Source organism: Sceloporus occidentalis, unplaced genomic scaffold (assembly GCF_023333645.1).
Source record: "Sceloporus occidentalis isolate IW3139 unplaced genomic scaffold, rSceOcc1.0.p SCAF_4, whole genome shotgun sequence".
Taxonomy (NCBI): domain Eukaryota; kingdom Metazoa; phylum Chordata; class Lepidosauria; order Squamata; family Phrynosomatidae; genus Sceloporus; species Sceloporus occidentalis.
Window position 1 is genome coordinate 88587726 of NW_028316984.1, and position 14251 is coordinate 88601976.

Here is a 14251-nt window from a genome sequence, read left to right on the forward strand (position 1 = left end):
GTGGTCAGTAGCAGTAATGACAGTGTAAGCATACTGAGTATATAAAGTCAATTAATTAGGTGTTTGTGCTTAACCAATGGAATAAACCTCAGAGGGCTGAAAAAATAATGAGAACAAAATTAAGAAATAATGAGAGGAAAGTTTAAAGCAGCCTGCCAGAACTGGGACATATTTTCACTATAAACTTAAACCAATAAAATTGCCACAGCTTCCCCCAAAGGAACCCTGGGAATTATAGAAGTGTGCGTGGGCTAGAATTTAACAGTGAACTTTCAACATCCAAACAAAACTATAATTCCCATAGGTCCTTTGAGGATGCCATCAGAATTAAACAGGTTGGATGCCAACTTATATTTGTAGTGTAGCTGTTTCTGGATTGATCATAGCAATATGTTGAGCCTTGAGCTGTTTTTAAAGAAATGATACTGTCAGTTGGGACAGTTTTGTCTAGGGACAGCTGCATTCACTGGATGGTTTGTTGCTTGAACATAACTGTTGAAGTTGGATAGCCTTATTTTCACAGTAAGGTGGCATGGTGTAATTACTGTTCATCGTTAGGAACCATGAGGGATGCAGATAGTACTGAATGGTTATCAGCTAAGATCTTTAACACTATTGGCACAGATGTTGGCAAGGCATGGCTATTCTTAGCATATGGCTATTATTTCTAAAAGACGCATCTTATCTCTTTAGCTGAGGTGAAAGCCATTAAGAGCCACATGACTTGAAGTAGAAGAAACATAGCAATAGCAGCTTCATTTGTATACCATTTCATACCACTCTAAGCAGTCTCTAAGCGGTTTACAATGTGTAAGCTAATTGCCCCCATCAGGCTGTGCATTCATTTGAGAGACCTTGAAAGGATGCAAGCCTGAGTCGAGCCTGAGCCCTGGCTGGTATTGAAGTCACAATGTTGCGGTTTGTGAGTGGCTGCAGTACAGGCATTTAACCATTGCGCCACATAGTACTGTGAAGGTTTGTTTCCTTTCTTTATATTTCTTGTAGGTTATGTCTAGCCAGGAAACATCTATCTAAAATTTGGCTGCAGGATCCTTGGCATTGATCATGTGACCAATGTGGTTTTTTACTCATCTTTGTGTGTGTTGTGTGCCTTCAAGTTGTCTCTGACTTTTGGCGACCCTAAGGTAACCCTATCATGGGGTTTTCTAGACAAAATTTGTCCAGAGGAGGCTTGCCATTGCCTTCCCCTGAGGCTGAGATCATGTGACTTGCCCAAGGTCACCCAGGGGGTTTCATGGCTGAGCAGGATTCGAATCATCGTCTCAACAGTTGTAGTCCAACATTCAAACCACTTTGCCATGCTGGCTCGACTCATCTTTAGTTGTGCTGATTATGTTGTATGTGTCAATATAGCTGTAGGATATTATCAGTATAGATATACCTCAGCTAACAAAGTAGATGTGTTCCTTGGTGTTACTTCTTTAGTAACAGAGATAGAAATAATGTGGAAAGAAGAGAGATAGGTCTCTACAACACAAAATGGAAGGGTAGTGCAATATATTTTGGCAGGCTTTATTCAAAACAAACAATGTACACATGTGAAGTGAAGTGATCAGGCCATGTAAGCTTTAATTTTGATGGCCAAACTTACAGATCTGTGTTTTTATTTTTGTTTTTTAAACATGCTGGGGATAGCTGTTGAGGCAGGCTTATCTGCTCTTCCATTTCTCTTTGCTTTATCGTGCACAAATGCTAGGTAAAAAATTCTGAGGCAGCTACTATTTACCTTGCCTGTTGCAGGCAGGTCCATACAGCTACAATAAGATATAATAAAGCAGAATCTCATTCTTTCCTAGCTCAAGCTTTATTGCAGTGTAAGGATCTGGTTGCTTATGCTGACACTGTATGATTGAGACCTGTTTGCAGGGTGATGAGTGCTACTAATGAGCTACTTTTTGAAATGTAATAAGTGCCCATATCTCCAGTGCTTCTCTTCAACAGTGTTAAGTAGATATATATTAAATGCAGTGAGACTGATACATACATAATAGAAGGAAGTTTCTAAACCCAGTGGGTTAGAAAAAAAATTAATAATAGCAAATCTAAAGTTGGGGAGAAGAGTCTGGAGCAGAGGGATAGCTATTTCTTAGGAACCATGTTCCTACGAGGAACATCTCAAACCAGTCAGGACGGGATGATAGCATGAACTCAAGAGTGTATGATTTGGTTTGAAGTAATTAACCATCATCATCAGGACCTCCTCTGGGTGCTCCATTCCACTGAATTAGGTGGGCAATTAGAGAGGGGGGCTTTTGGGGGGTTGGTACCCTGATTATGAAAAGCCCTTGCCAGGAGGTCTTCCTTGATCCCCTCTTCTTAACTTTTTGGGCTCCTGCCTGATGAAGATTTTTGAATCACCCAGGTTTTTAAATCATTCTGTTTAACAGTGTGTCTGTGTTTTAGACCCTTGCAACTGCTAATGTCCTCTTCTGTTAGTTTTACTCTGTTTTTATTCTATGGCTGTTTCAATCTGTTTTATTATTTTTTTATAGTTATGAATGTCATAATATTAACCTTTACTGTTTGAAACACCCAAAGAGCTTCCTTTGTTAGGCAAAATGGAAAATTTGTTTATTTGTTGAATTTATATCTTGCCTTGCTCTCAAGATCGGATTCAAGGTAGCTTACAAAAATGTAAAAAAGAAAAAGAAAAGTAAAAACAATAAAAAATTAATTCGTTTTTTTAAAAATAAATAAAATGTGCATGATTTGCCCACCTTTTTAGACACTCTTACATATGAACATGTATTGCCTCAGAGAAGATTCATATAGACTAAGTGATGTTGTTTTGCTCTGCAGTACAAAGGGAAAGCAAACCTGCACGTATTTGAAGACTGGTGTGGAGGAGCTGTGGGACATCTTAGGAAGAATCTACATTTCCCCCTTTACCCTCATGTGAGTACAAGCTGTTCTGCAAGATGGAGATGCCAATTTCTGTATTACTTCCAGTAGGGAGGTATCTGTTTTTCTCTCTGTGGAGTAAATATTCTTAGCCACAGTTGCAGTGAATTTGCCTTTTGTGAAGACATTTTAGCTTGATTTTAACACTTATGCACCAGGTGGTTTTTTTTTAAAATTGCATTGTATAGATTGTAATTGTTTTCTGCTCCAATGAGAATTCCAGTGTTGTTGTGAGTCAGTCACAGTTGGAGCTGGGATGCTTTTTTAAAAAAATAAACCTCTTTTATTTCCTAACTGCAGTGAGTATTTTAAGCATTCCCATTCCCCACTCACTCTTGGAAGAAACTTCCAGTGAACGGGCTCAGTTCATTGATAGTCAGAATATATAACTTCTTCTACTCTGCATCATAGTTTGCCAGTAAATCTGGGGCAACATTGCTTGGAACAAAATACAGATTGAATGTCCCTTATCCAAAATAATTGGGACTAGCAGTATTCTGAATTTCTTTTCTTTTTTTTAATTTTGGAATATCTGCTGGAGAGAGACTGAGGATCTGTAAAATGTGGGAAGGAGTGGCTAACCCTTAATTTCACAGATCCTCACATGTCGCATCTCTCTCCATATTGGCAAATACAGTTCAGGAACTTGTGTTGCATCTCAAAACGTTGTGGATTTTGGAGTACTTCAGATGTGGGAGTTATGAAACAGGGATATTCAACCTGTTTATATAAACATACCTCAATTGGATTTGGAGCAAACTAAATATGAGGTTTCTCACAAAATTAGATGCTTATGCAGAAATATATTCATTTCAAGGGGTAGCTTGTAGCTTCCATGATAGTGGGTAGCTCGACATTATAGGAGCTACCAAAGGTGCTTGCCCCCAGAATAGATCCTCCTTTAAAATTCAGAGTAAAACACAAAGTAGATCACCAATATGGAAACCACCAGCAGTCACCATGTCACCTGTGGAGGGAAGGGACCAGGAGTTTGGAAGGAAACATAGATTCAATGCACAGCTTTGAAGATGCAGTACTCCTCCAATGACCCATTTGCTGAAGGCTCTCACTGTGATTTTGAATTACACTGTGGGGGAAGAAGATAGTAAGAGGAAGAAAGAATTTGGGAAGGAGGCTGGGCATAGATAAATCGGTTCTCTTTTTTCCAGTGTGCAATCATGGACAGAAGTTATTTTGGCTATGATTGCTTAAGGCCTGTGTTCTGAAATGTTAGCCACAAAGACTCCCTCTGTTGCTCCATTGATTTGTAGACTCGCACAACAGTGAAGAAGTTGGCTGTGTCACCCAAGTGGAAGAATTATGGACTGCGGATATTTGGGTACATTCATCCTTTTAAGGATGGTGAGTAAAAATACCACCCTTTTACTCTGCTCCCAAGATCTGGGATTCGAAGAAATGGGGTCCTTCTTACTCACTTCAGGCAAGGATACCTCTGCTCTGCCAGAATCATATCATCATTGTTTTCCCCTACTTTTGAGAGTTGGGGGAAACAATGAGAGATACTGGCCAGCCACCAAGGAAGCCAGAGTACCTCAAACTGAGGATGCAAAGTGTGGCTGAGCAAAAGCCATTACACATCTTACTCTGTTGTTTTTTTCTGTTTTTTCCTTTTTTGTTTGTTTGTTTTGTTTTGTTTTTGTGGAAAGAAAAAAGACAGACGTACAGGTGGGGGAATTTACAAATGGAAGACAACAATTTCTCCATTCCACCCCACTTCCTTTAAAATCCCTTGCTGCTTTGAGGCAGAGAGATTGAAAAATAAAAAGCTCTCTTGGAAGCACCCCCAGACTCTGATAGGAAAGGTGTTTGTTCCTTATTGCCCTCTGCAGATAAAGAGGCTTCAATCCTGCAGAGGCTTGCAGTAGACTGTTCATATCTAATAGCAGTGATAGGAGAAAATACAATGTCCTCATCTATTTTTACATAGGTTGTCTGAATCTGAAAATGATGCATTTAAGCAGCCTTTACACAGTGGTTTGGAAACGTGCCACCAAAACAGCTGTTCCTGCATTCCCTCCTCACCACTACAAGGAACAGTGCTCACTTTCACTGGACCCTTCTACTCTTCTTTATTGTTGCTGCCCAACCTCACAACTCATTTCTCTTCTTTGTCTTGTAGGGGACTTCCAGTTCTCTGTAGCTTCTGATGATAACTCTGAATTTTGGCTCAGCTCTGATGAGACTCCAGCCAATGCACGTCTGGTGGCATATGTGGGCAAGGTCAGCATACATTTTCACAATTTCTTAGTTCCTAGCACTATAATAGGGGGACCCGTAGACCCACAATAATAGTATTATAGTTTCTTTCTGTGGATATAGAAGTGCTTCTCCTAATTTTCTCACAGGCAATGCCATCTGGCACCCTTTCTCTGGTTCCTTGCTGAGATAGTTAAATGTAAATGGAACCAGGAGTATTGCCATTGGGAACCATATAAACCTCGAGCCAACTCAGCTGTGATTCTTATATCTGGAGGCTGAATAATTAAAACCTGGATCTATTACACAAAATACAACTGTGTGTGTACATGTGAGCCTGTTCTAAATGCTGTCATTTTGTAATTGTAATATCACAGGCTCCAAATTTCCTGCTCTCTCCTTGCCAACCCCATCCCAGCTATGGTTCACAATTTGAACCAAGTTGGTCTGCTCACTGATGTTGATTTGGAGGTTATGCTTTGGTCTGTGCACAGATTTGGTGGATTTTCTTTCCCGTTTGTTCTGAACAGAAAATAAAGTTCTTATTTCCATATTGGGTGCAGAGAGAGCTGTTGAGCTACAGAATAAAGACATTATGAAAACAAAGAGCCCTTTTCTCCATATAAGGGAGGCAAACAGGTTTAAATTTAAGACATTAACTTCATATGCTCATATTGTGAACACTTAACTACACACGGGGGAAAGAGACAGGCCAAAAAGCACAGCTAGGCTTTAAAAGCATCAGGTAAAGAGATCAGAAGTTCTGCAAAATTCTCTTGAAGTCTTCCCTCTGGTACAATGCCTTAGAAATGCTTAAAAAGCCAGTTCAGCAAATGTTATTTCCCCCATGTTGCCAACAATCCCATTTTGCTCCAGGGCTTGAACTTTCCAGGGCTTGGGTAAAGCATGCTCCTGTACCATATATAGACATAGAAATTGAGAAAATAGATACAGAGGGAACTCATGCAGATACTTGAGCTATTCTGAGTTCTAGAACCTTGGTGCTGTTTTGCCATTAAGCTAAATCAGGCTCTTTGTCTGGAACAGACAAAGATGGGATGAAACAGATGGCCCAATGGGGTGGCTTAGAGCTGCCCCATTTAGGCTGGGTTGGGGCCACAGCAAAAGATGCACAGCCCCAATCCAGCAAGCTTCCATCCCAAATAGAAATGGAAAAAAAAATTGTTTCTGTTTGGGGTGGGAAAAAAAGCTATCTCTTTGGCTCTGGAGTCAGCTTTTCTCTAGCTCTGGGTGTGTGTGATGTTCAAACACCATGCCCCCAAGTTGCCCTGAACCCGCTCGGCATGTAATCACCTGTGTGACTTCAGGGGCTTGGCGCATGCAAACACCATGCCCCCAAGCTGGCTTGAATCTGGCTGAAGCTGCCCATATGTTCCGGCCCTAAGACAGTGGCATCAGGTTATCACTCACTCATTACTATTAGTGTGCTTGTATTTAATGATAATAGCATCCTGGAAGTGATGAGGAATCAGCAAAATATGTCAGATTGCTAGGTTAGACTATTGTAAACAACACTTTGTAGGCTAATGGAGGCAGCAAATATAGTGTATATCTGTGTACCGTGCAGGTAATGATTCTGACAGTTTGAAGAGTTCACGAGGCCATGCTGGTTGTTGGACTCTGCCTTTAGCTCCAGCCACACACGAAGAGGAGTGATTTCATCTGGGAAATGGTGAAGTCTATAGTTTTAGAGGTTGTAGCCACTGAAGGAACTATCTTCCATATTAAGTTTAAAAGTTTCAAAGCTCTTGCAAATGAGAATTCGAATAAAGTAGGGTTGCCTGTTGCTGGCACTTTCTGTTGAATATACTTGCAAGGTTCTTTTCAGTTCTTCATGTTAATCTGGCAATCTGGCCTGGTTTTGCTTCGCAGGGAAGCTGCAGCCTCCAGACTGCGGGACTTTTCCACAGAACAAAAAGAACCCGCAAAAAGTGGGTTCTTCTTGCGGTGCCATTATGATGCCGCAGTGCACCAACAGCGCACTCGCAACATAAATAGCGGCACCCATCTGTACAGGGCGCTGCCATTTTGACGTACGGAATATGTGCTAGGGTTGCAGGGCATCTGTAAGTGACGCCCTGAGGCAACCCTAGCATATCATCAAGATGTGCCACGAGGCCTGTCTGTACCGGGCCTATGTCAAATAACTCTAACCACTGTCCATGGTGTCTGAGGCTTCTGGCAGTTGTAGTACAACATAACTGGAGGAGAAAAGGTTGAGAACCCCTGGACTTGATTATATACATATTATACACAATCCACCCCACGCTCTCAGAATAACTGGGAAGAACGTGTTAGAACATGTTCCAACTAAGCTCACATCAACTTCTCAGAGAGCTTTTACAGTAGTCCCCCCAAAACTATGGAACGATCTTCCGAAAGAGATCCGTCTTATTACCTCCTTGGAGTCGTTCAAGAGGGCACTTATGACAGATCTCTTCTGGCGAGCTTATCCACGTGACCTTTTGTAATATCACCATTATACCATTCGACAAATCATTGCATTACCACTCAACAAGGATTTAGTTTCTAGATTAATTGTACTATTTTATTGATGTATTTTATACAGATGTATGTGTTTTTAACTGATTATAATCCCACCTCGATCCATCTGGGAGAGGTGGGAAAATACAAATAAACTATATTATTATTATTATTATTATTATTATTAAAATAAAAATACAGTCCAAAGTCTTCACTAAAATGGCTATCTGTCAGATATTGTTGTCCAATCAAAAGCAAAAGATCAATTGGAAGAAAGAAGAGGAGGAGGGACTGCTTAACCTTTTCCTGCCATATGCTCAAATATGTTGCTTTCTCATCAGCAGGCAAAAAGATATGGGGATACATCTGTTTCCTTGCAAAGAGGAAAAATAGCCCTGGGGAGCAGGAAAGGAAAAGGTTAAGTTGCACCTCTTTTACCAAAATGAGAGCCTCTGAATATGCTTTTCAGTTATAAAAAAAAAATGTGTGTTGGGGGGTGAATAACCATTAGGAGAGAGAAACTTGCAACTGTCTGTAATGTCTGGTCTCTCACTAGGAAGATGGTTAGGTCCTGCAACATGGTGACCATCTAACCTTCTCTGTAAAACTGTATGAATTGCATGTTATTCTTTCTTTTTTCCTGAGCAAAAGTTGTCTTCAGTTATCAGAAAAGGCTGGTGCCATCATACTACATTTATGTTTATATATCCAGGTGTTGTCATGTTGGCCATACAGCAAAGTACAATAACATCCAAAACCTACATAACATTGATGCCATTATTGGTCAACAAAATGCACAAAATACATGATGCAAGCTCCCACTGTGGGAGAAAGGCAAGATATAAATTCAATAAATAAGTAAAATATAGCAGTTTTGTGGATTTTGGATGTTATTAAATTCATGTTTATATTGATGGTTATAAGGCCCTGTGATTGCCAAGATTGGAAATTCCACATGTATGTACACTTCTTTAACTTTTGACACTTAGCCAACAAATAAAAGTAAGAAAAATTGAATTCTCCATTGTGACCACTTTTTCAACATAACACAGCCAAGAAATTCAGTGGTGTTAAGTCCAAGAACAGTTGTAGCTCATTCCATTTGTGCATCTGTAAGGAACTTGTACTTTTAAGGTAAAAAGTAGCTGGAGCATCTTCAAGGCTGTGGCAGTTCTTTTTAACCCACTCATTACAGAGCTCTCTAGTTACAGAGACCCAGTTGTGGGATGAAGAATATTTTTCTTACCATAATTAACTCTGAGGAGACCTCTTGCAGAGTTCTCCTTTGATTTGGCAGCTCAATACTTGCACAGATGATAATGGGTTGATTAAGAAGATTGTAATACTAGAAAAATCTGGGCTTTTTAAAAAGAAACAAAACATTTTATTATACTAGAAATAATACAGGCCAGATGACAAACAAGGGAAGATAGAGAATAATGTGTGTGTGTGTGTGTGTGTGTGTGTGTGTGTGTGTGTATATATATATATATGTGCCTTCAAGTCATCTGTCGACTAATGGTGACCCCATGAATTTCATAGGGTTTTCTTAACAAAGCAATAAATGAAAAGCCATAATAATCTCCTGTTTGTAAAAGGAGATTGGCAGGTGTAGGCTAAGGATATTTCTACATTTTTCTTCCTATATAGGGAGGGCAAAGTGCAGTATGTAGGCTGTATGCAGCCCTTGGGATCTCAAAATGTTTCCCCTGTAGCCCACATATGATTTTATACGAGTCTTTGGACAAATGTCATCTGAAAACTGGCCAAATTCATCCCAAATGGGATGCAAATGTTTATCCCCTCCCCACCCCTCAAAAAAACTTTACAAACTGAAAAGGCTGAAAATCAGTTAAAATGGTGACTAGATTTTACTTTTGGGATGCCAAAATACAACAGTGCATCAGGGAAGCATGAGGAGAAACTGCCCCCATCTCCTGTATATTTGCTCACCCTTGTCTTAGGGCCTGAGAGTTATGTGTCAGATCATTCCTCTGAAGAACCTGTGCTCAAAGATTTCTAAATTGTGATCTTCTAATGAAGACTGATCAATGTTCCTTTAGATTTTCTTTTCTTTTCTGAATTTGATTTTCCCTTGTCAAATCTTGAATTTGGTTCCTGTATTCACATCCTTTGTCTTCCTCTTTAGCTGGGCTCTGAATGGACTGCCCCAGGAGAATTCACAAAATTCAGCTCTCAAGTCTCCAAGCCAATCCGGTAAGTGTGATTGCTGTGTCCTTCTGCTCTATGTGACAACCTACAGAAAGTCTCAGGAAGGAGGCGGTATTATGTGGCAGGTAATCCACCATGTCAAAATTACTGGTACTTTATTGTAATTGGTGGCCTTTTTTTAGCTTTGTGTTTGATCTTTTTAATACCCCCTCCCCCAAACACATACTTTGAAAGCTTGAGAGGTAAGGTTACAAATCCAGACTCAAGGTGACATTGTTTGGGAGCTCCGTGCTTGAAAATCAAGGGGGCTTTTAATCTGTCAAAGCCAAGGCTGCTCCCAGAACACCCAGTTTGGATCCCTTCCATCAATGCAAATACTGCTCATAATAGACCTGTCCCCCCAGAGCTTTCAGTAGATGTTTTGGGGGCCTCTAAAGCTACCCTTCTGCTACATCCTAAGTCACTTTGTGCCCTCCAGATAGTCTTCAACCATCAGACTGGAAGGGGAGAGCTAGGATGCATCTGTAAGTTTTATTTTCAGATTTTCTTCTACCTTTCCTTAGCTGGCATAGGCTTTGGAAGAAAGAAGAATACAGCTTCTTAATCAGGAGTCATCACTTTTTTTATGGAGAAATTTTTACCTTTCAGTATTTTAAAAGAACAAATAGTTTTCTCTTTGCTTGCTGCAAGCAAATTTCAGGTGGAAAAAAATGGAAAGGAACAGAATAGTAATTTTATTAAGGGGTTCTCAAAAAGATAACGTACTTTTAAAAAATATAAATTAGGATTTTATTTTACTGGGTTAGGAAAAAACAAACATCGATTTGTATTATTTCCTTGCAGTTACTAGAATGGAGATTTTGTATGCAAACTTGAATAATAGCAAGGACAATGAAGGTGATAATAATCTACATAGTACGTAGTCCTGGTGAAAAGTACACTTTGGATTAATTTAGTAATTATTCTGTGACATGACAGTAAACATGGTGTGAGCTTGCCCATTCCAGAGCAATATCACATAGCATACATCCCCACCAGACAACCACCACTTACAAGATTCACAACTACAACATTCAATGATGGCTGTTAGCACCAATGGCTTTCTTAGAAGGATTGACAAATTCATGGAGGATAGGTCTCTCAGTGGTAATTGACCATGAAATTCTACATTCATACCAATTACTGGGGAGGGGGCTGTTGCCACCATCTCATTTTTGTAATCTTCCTGAAGTATCTGTCTATTCCCTCTTGGAAACAGAATGGTAGGTTTTTAGTCTAGTCTGGCAACTGTGGTAGACCAGTTATTCAAATAAGTATTTTACCGTTTAAAATATAATTTTGAGTATTTCAAATTATACAGATTCCTAAAAAGTGACATTTCTAACAAGTGAGCATATGTTCTCATTTGATCACAACATCTTGTATATGTTTCAGTGTTACAGAGATACAAAGGAAGGAAAACAGTGACTTCTTCTAATGAAGTACACAGGTTGTCTTGATACACAGAACATTTTGTCAAATGTTTGCATATACTTATAGCAACAGAAACAGATGTAGCAACATTTTACCAGTTTGATATCCCTCATTCCCTGGGACCTGATGCTCATCATTAACATGCTTCTAAAAAGATACATAAACAAGATACCCAGAGAATGTTGAAATGCACGGAACAGCAGGATTACAAGATGACTTTCATCCTTTAAACAGCACTTTCAGTTTGTAGAGTGCTTTACAGTTTTTATTGTGAAGTAGATCACTATTCCCCCAGTTTTCAGGTGGAAAACAGAGGCTGAGAGGTGATGTCTTGCTGAGGAATGCTTGTAATTTGTGAGTTCTCACCAGAGGGTGAGCTTTGCACCCAGGCTGCCCTTGTCCAAAGGCAGTTCTATCCCTTAGAGGCAGCCTCAGCCACTCAATAATTATGCAAGCTTATTAAGCATTACTCCAGTATGTTTGTTTCCTTCATTAGTTGCTTCCCCTTTTCTGACTTTCTTCTTGAACCTCCCTTCCCCCACTTTATCACTATTTTCTATGCTCCTTCTCTTTGTCCTTTTCTCAGGCCTGTCAGATTGAAGATTTTTTCTGTGTACATGCGAAGTCTGTCAGCTCCCCTCACATGGCTTTGCCTTCTTGTTTGACACAGCTCTGGATGGAGCTGGCAGCTCTCTTCTGGACCTGTCTTTGCTTGCTCCATCAATTCATTGCTGAGTGGGACTGTCCTTGATGCTTCAGAGCTGTGGTCTTTCTCTCTCACTCTGCATCCATGTGATGCTTTCATGTCTTATTTTACACAGTGCTGTAATCAGTGGGCACTGGCAGCTCCCATGTCAGTGGAGTGGTGAATCCATTACATTCCAGCTTTTAAAGGTGGTGGTGAACCTTGTCCCTAAATACATCCAGCACTTTAGATTGTTATTGTTGTATGCCTTCAAGTCGTTTCCAATTTATGGTGACTGTAAGATAACGCTATCATGGGATTTTCTTGGCAGCATTTGTTCAGAGAGGGTTGCTTTTGCCTTCTGAGGCTGAGAGAGTGGGATTTGTCCAAGGTTACTCAGTGGATTTCCATAATCGAGTGAGGATTCAAATCTAGTCTCTCAGTGTTCTAGTCCAACACTCACTATGCTGGCTCTCAAATATCTTGGATAGCTCCTTTAAAATTAGAGCCTGGATGTAGTTTTCACCCCACTGACATGGCAACCCCCAGCTTCCAGTGGCTGTAATCAAAGAATTTTAGAGATGCAGGGTACCTTGGAGGTTATCTAGACCAGAACTTAGAAAAGTTATCCTTTTTATATATATATTTTTACACATAACTAATGGGAGGACAGTAGAGTAGGATAAATTCATCTCTGGTGCTGTATTTGTGCTTGCATTTTGTGTTGCATTTATGATGTCCAATTAAGCATATATTGCATGTTTATATATACTTCAATAAAAAATAAAATTTTAAAAAACTATAACTCCCAAATTCTCCCAAACCAACATGCTCTGCATTGGCCATGCTCTTTGGGGACCATGGAGGTTGCTGTCTGGAAAAGTAACTTTTCCAAGTTCTGATTGTCGCAACCTATCTGGAGGAGGTCTGGTTGGATCTAGAATGTGAAGAGGAGCACCAAAATGATATGTCCCTATCGGAGCTGAAGGAGGCTGGCAGTCCTGCCATGCCACTGTAGAGGCAGAGCCTGAGCCTGGTCTTTCCCAAACAGCAGCTGCAAATCAAGAGCAAGCAGAAACCCCTCTCTCCACTGAGAATCACAACTGAAGCTCTGGGAGCAAAAGGTCAGGCAACATGTTGCTCCACTTTAAATACAGGATTGCTGAGCTAACGAAGCCAACTGGGCTTCATTATGGCTGGCTATAAATTTGCTGTAGTCAATAGCACCACAACTTCCACACAACCCTGTCTGATGGCATTGTAGATTTCTGACCTTCAGCTTGTATCTTCAAACCAGTCTTTCTGACAACTCTCTTCTCAGCTTTGGTCTCTGCTTAGGACTGCTTTTTCCTTTTGATCTTTCGACTGCCTGGACCATGCTTCAGCTGATAACACTTGTGAAATCCCTGGGACTGGACTGGTTTTCCCTTGCCAATTCCTGTAGGTGTGGTCACCTGGATGCTTGCCAGTCTTAAACAGGATGCTGATCTAAGCTCTGAACTAGGTTCTGTGTAACATAGGGTGCAACTATCGTATTTCTCACAGATGGCCGTCCATCCTCTGCTGAAGTATCTCCAGTAAAAGAAAGCTAAACACCTCCCAAAATTTCACCATTGGACAGCTGTTTCATTAGGACATTTCTCCTAATGTTTCACCAAAATTTGATCCTTCAGAATTTGTCCATTGGTTTTAGTCCTGCCCTCTGCCTTGTACTTGTACACAATATATGTATAATACCTCCCCTTAATATGTTTAATGTTTTTTGCATGTACAGCCAATAACTGCAGTCAGCTGGTGCCCTTTTCACATGTTACACTCCTTTGACCTTCACCAGCCACAAGGGTTTAATCACCAAGCAGCCTCAGCATTGCAAGCAGAGCTTGTTACAATGGTACTCAAGTAGGCTACTGGGAAAGACTGGTGAGGGTTATGAACTTTTCCTTTCCTGGTGGTAGCCTGTGGAGTGTTGTCATGCACCCTGTATAAATATATCTGTTTTCCTTTCGCCATAGCCTCTTGTTTCTCTGTGATATATCCTATGCCATGACCTCAAACTGGCAGAAGGACAAATGTGAAGAACAGGACATACAGAGTTTTCTTGCTAGGGTCAAGACACGAAAGAACTCTGAAATAACAGGGAAGATGTGCACTGAATGCTTATTGCTTCTCCCAGCTGCTGGGGAAAAGAAATGAGGGAAGCTGTCCAGAAAAGAAAAGAAAAATGAATGGGCATGCACCTGCCCAGAAAGCAGAGAAAACCAATCACTGGGCAGCATA

General features: G+C 40.4%; 1 protein-coding gene across 2 annotated transcripts in view; it reads left to right on the forward strand.

Moving 5' to 3' along the window:
- B4GALNT4 (beta-1,4-N-acetyl-galactosaminyltransferase 4) overlaps nucleotides 1-14251 on the forward strand; it is a 254677-nt gene that overhangs the window by 175974 nt on the left and 64452 nt on the right. For both annotated transcript variants that reach the window (XM_089520798.1, XM_089520799.1), the window contains exons 4-7: nucleotides 2821-2916; nucleotides 4194-4284; nucleotides 5063-5163; nucleotides 9794-9861. In XM_089520798.1, the coding sequence (XP_089376924.1) occupies nucleotides 2821-2916; nucleotides 4194-4284; nucleotides 5063-5163; nucleotides 9794-9861 (356 nt within the window). The remainder of the gene's footprint in view (nucleotides 1-2820; nucleotides 2917-4193; nucleotides 4285-5062; nucleotides 5164-9793; nucleotides 9862-14251) is intronic.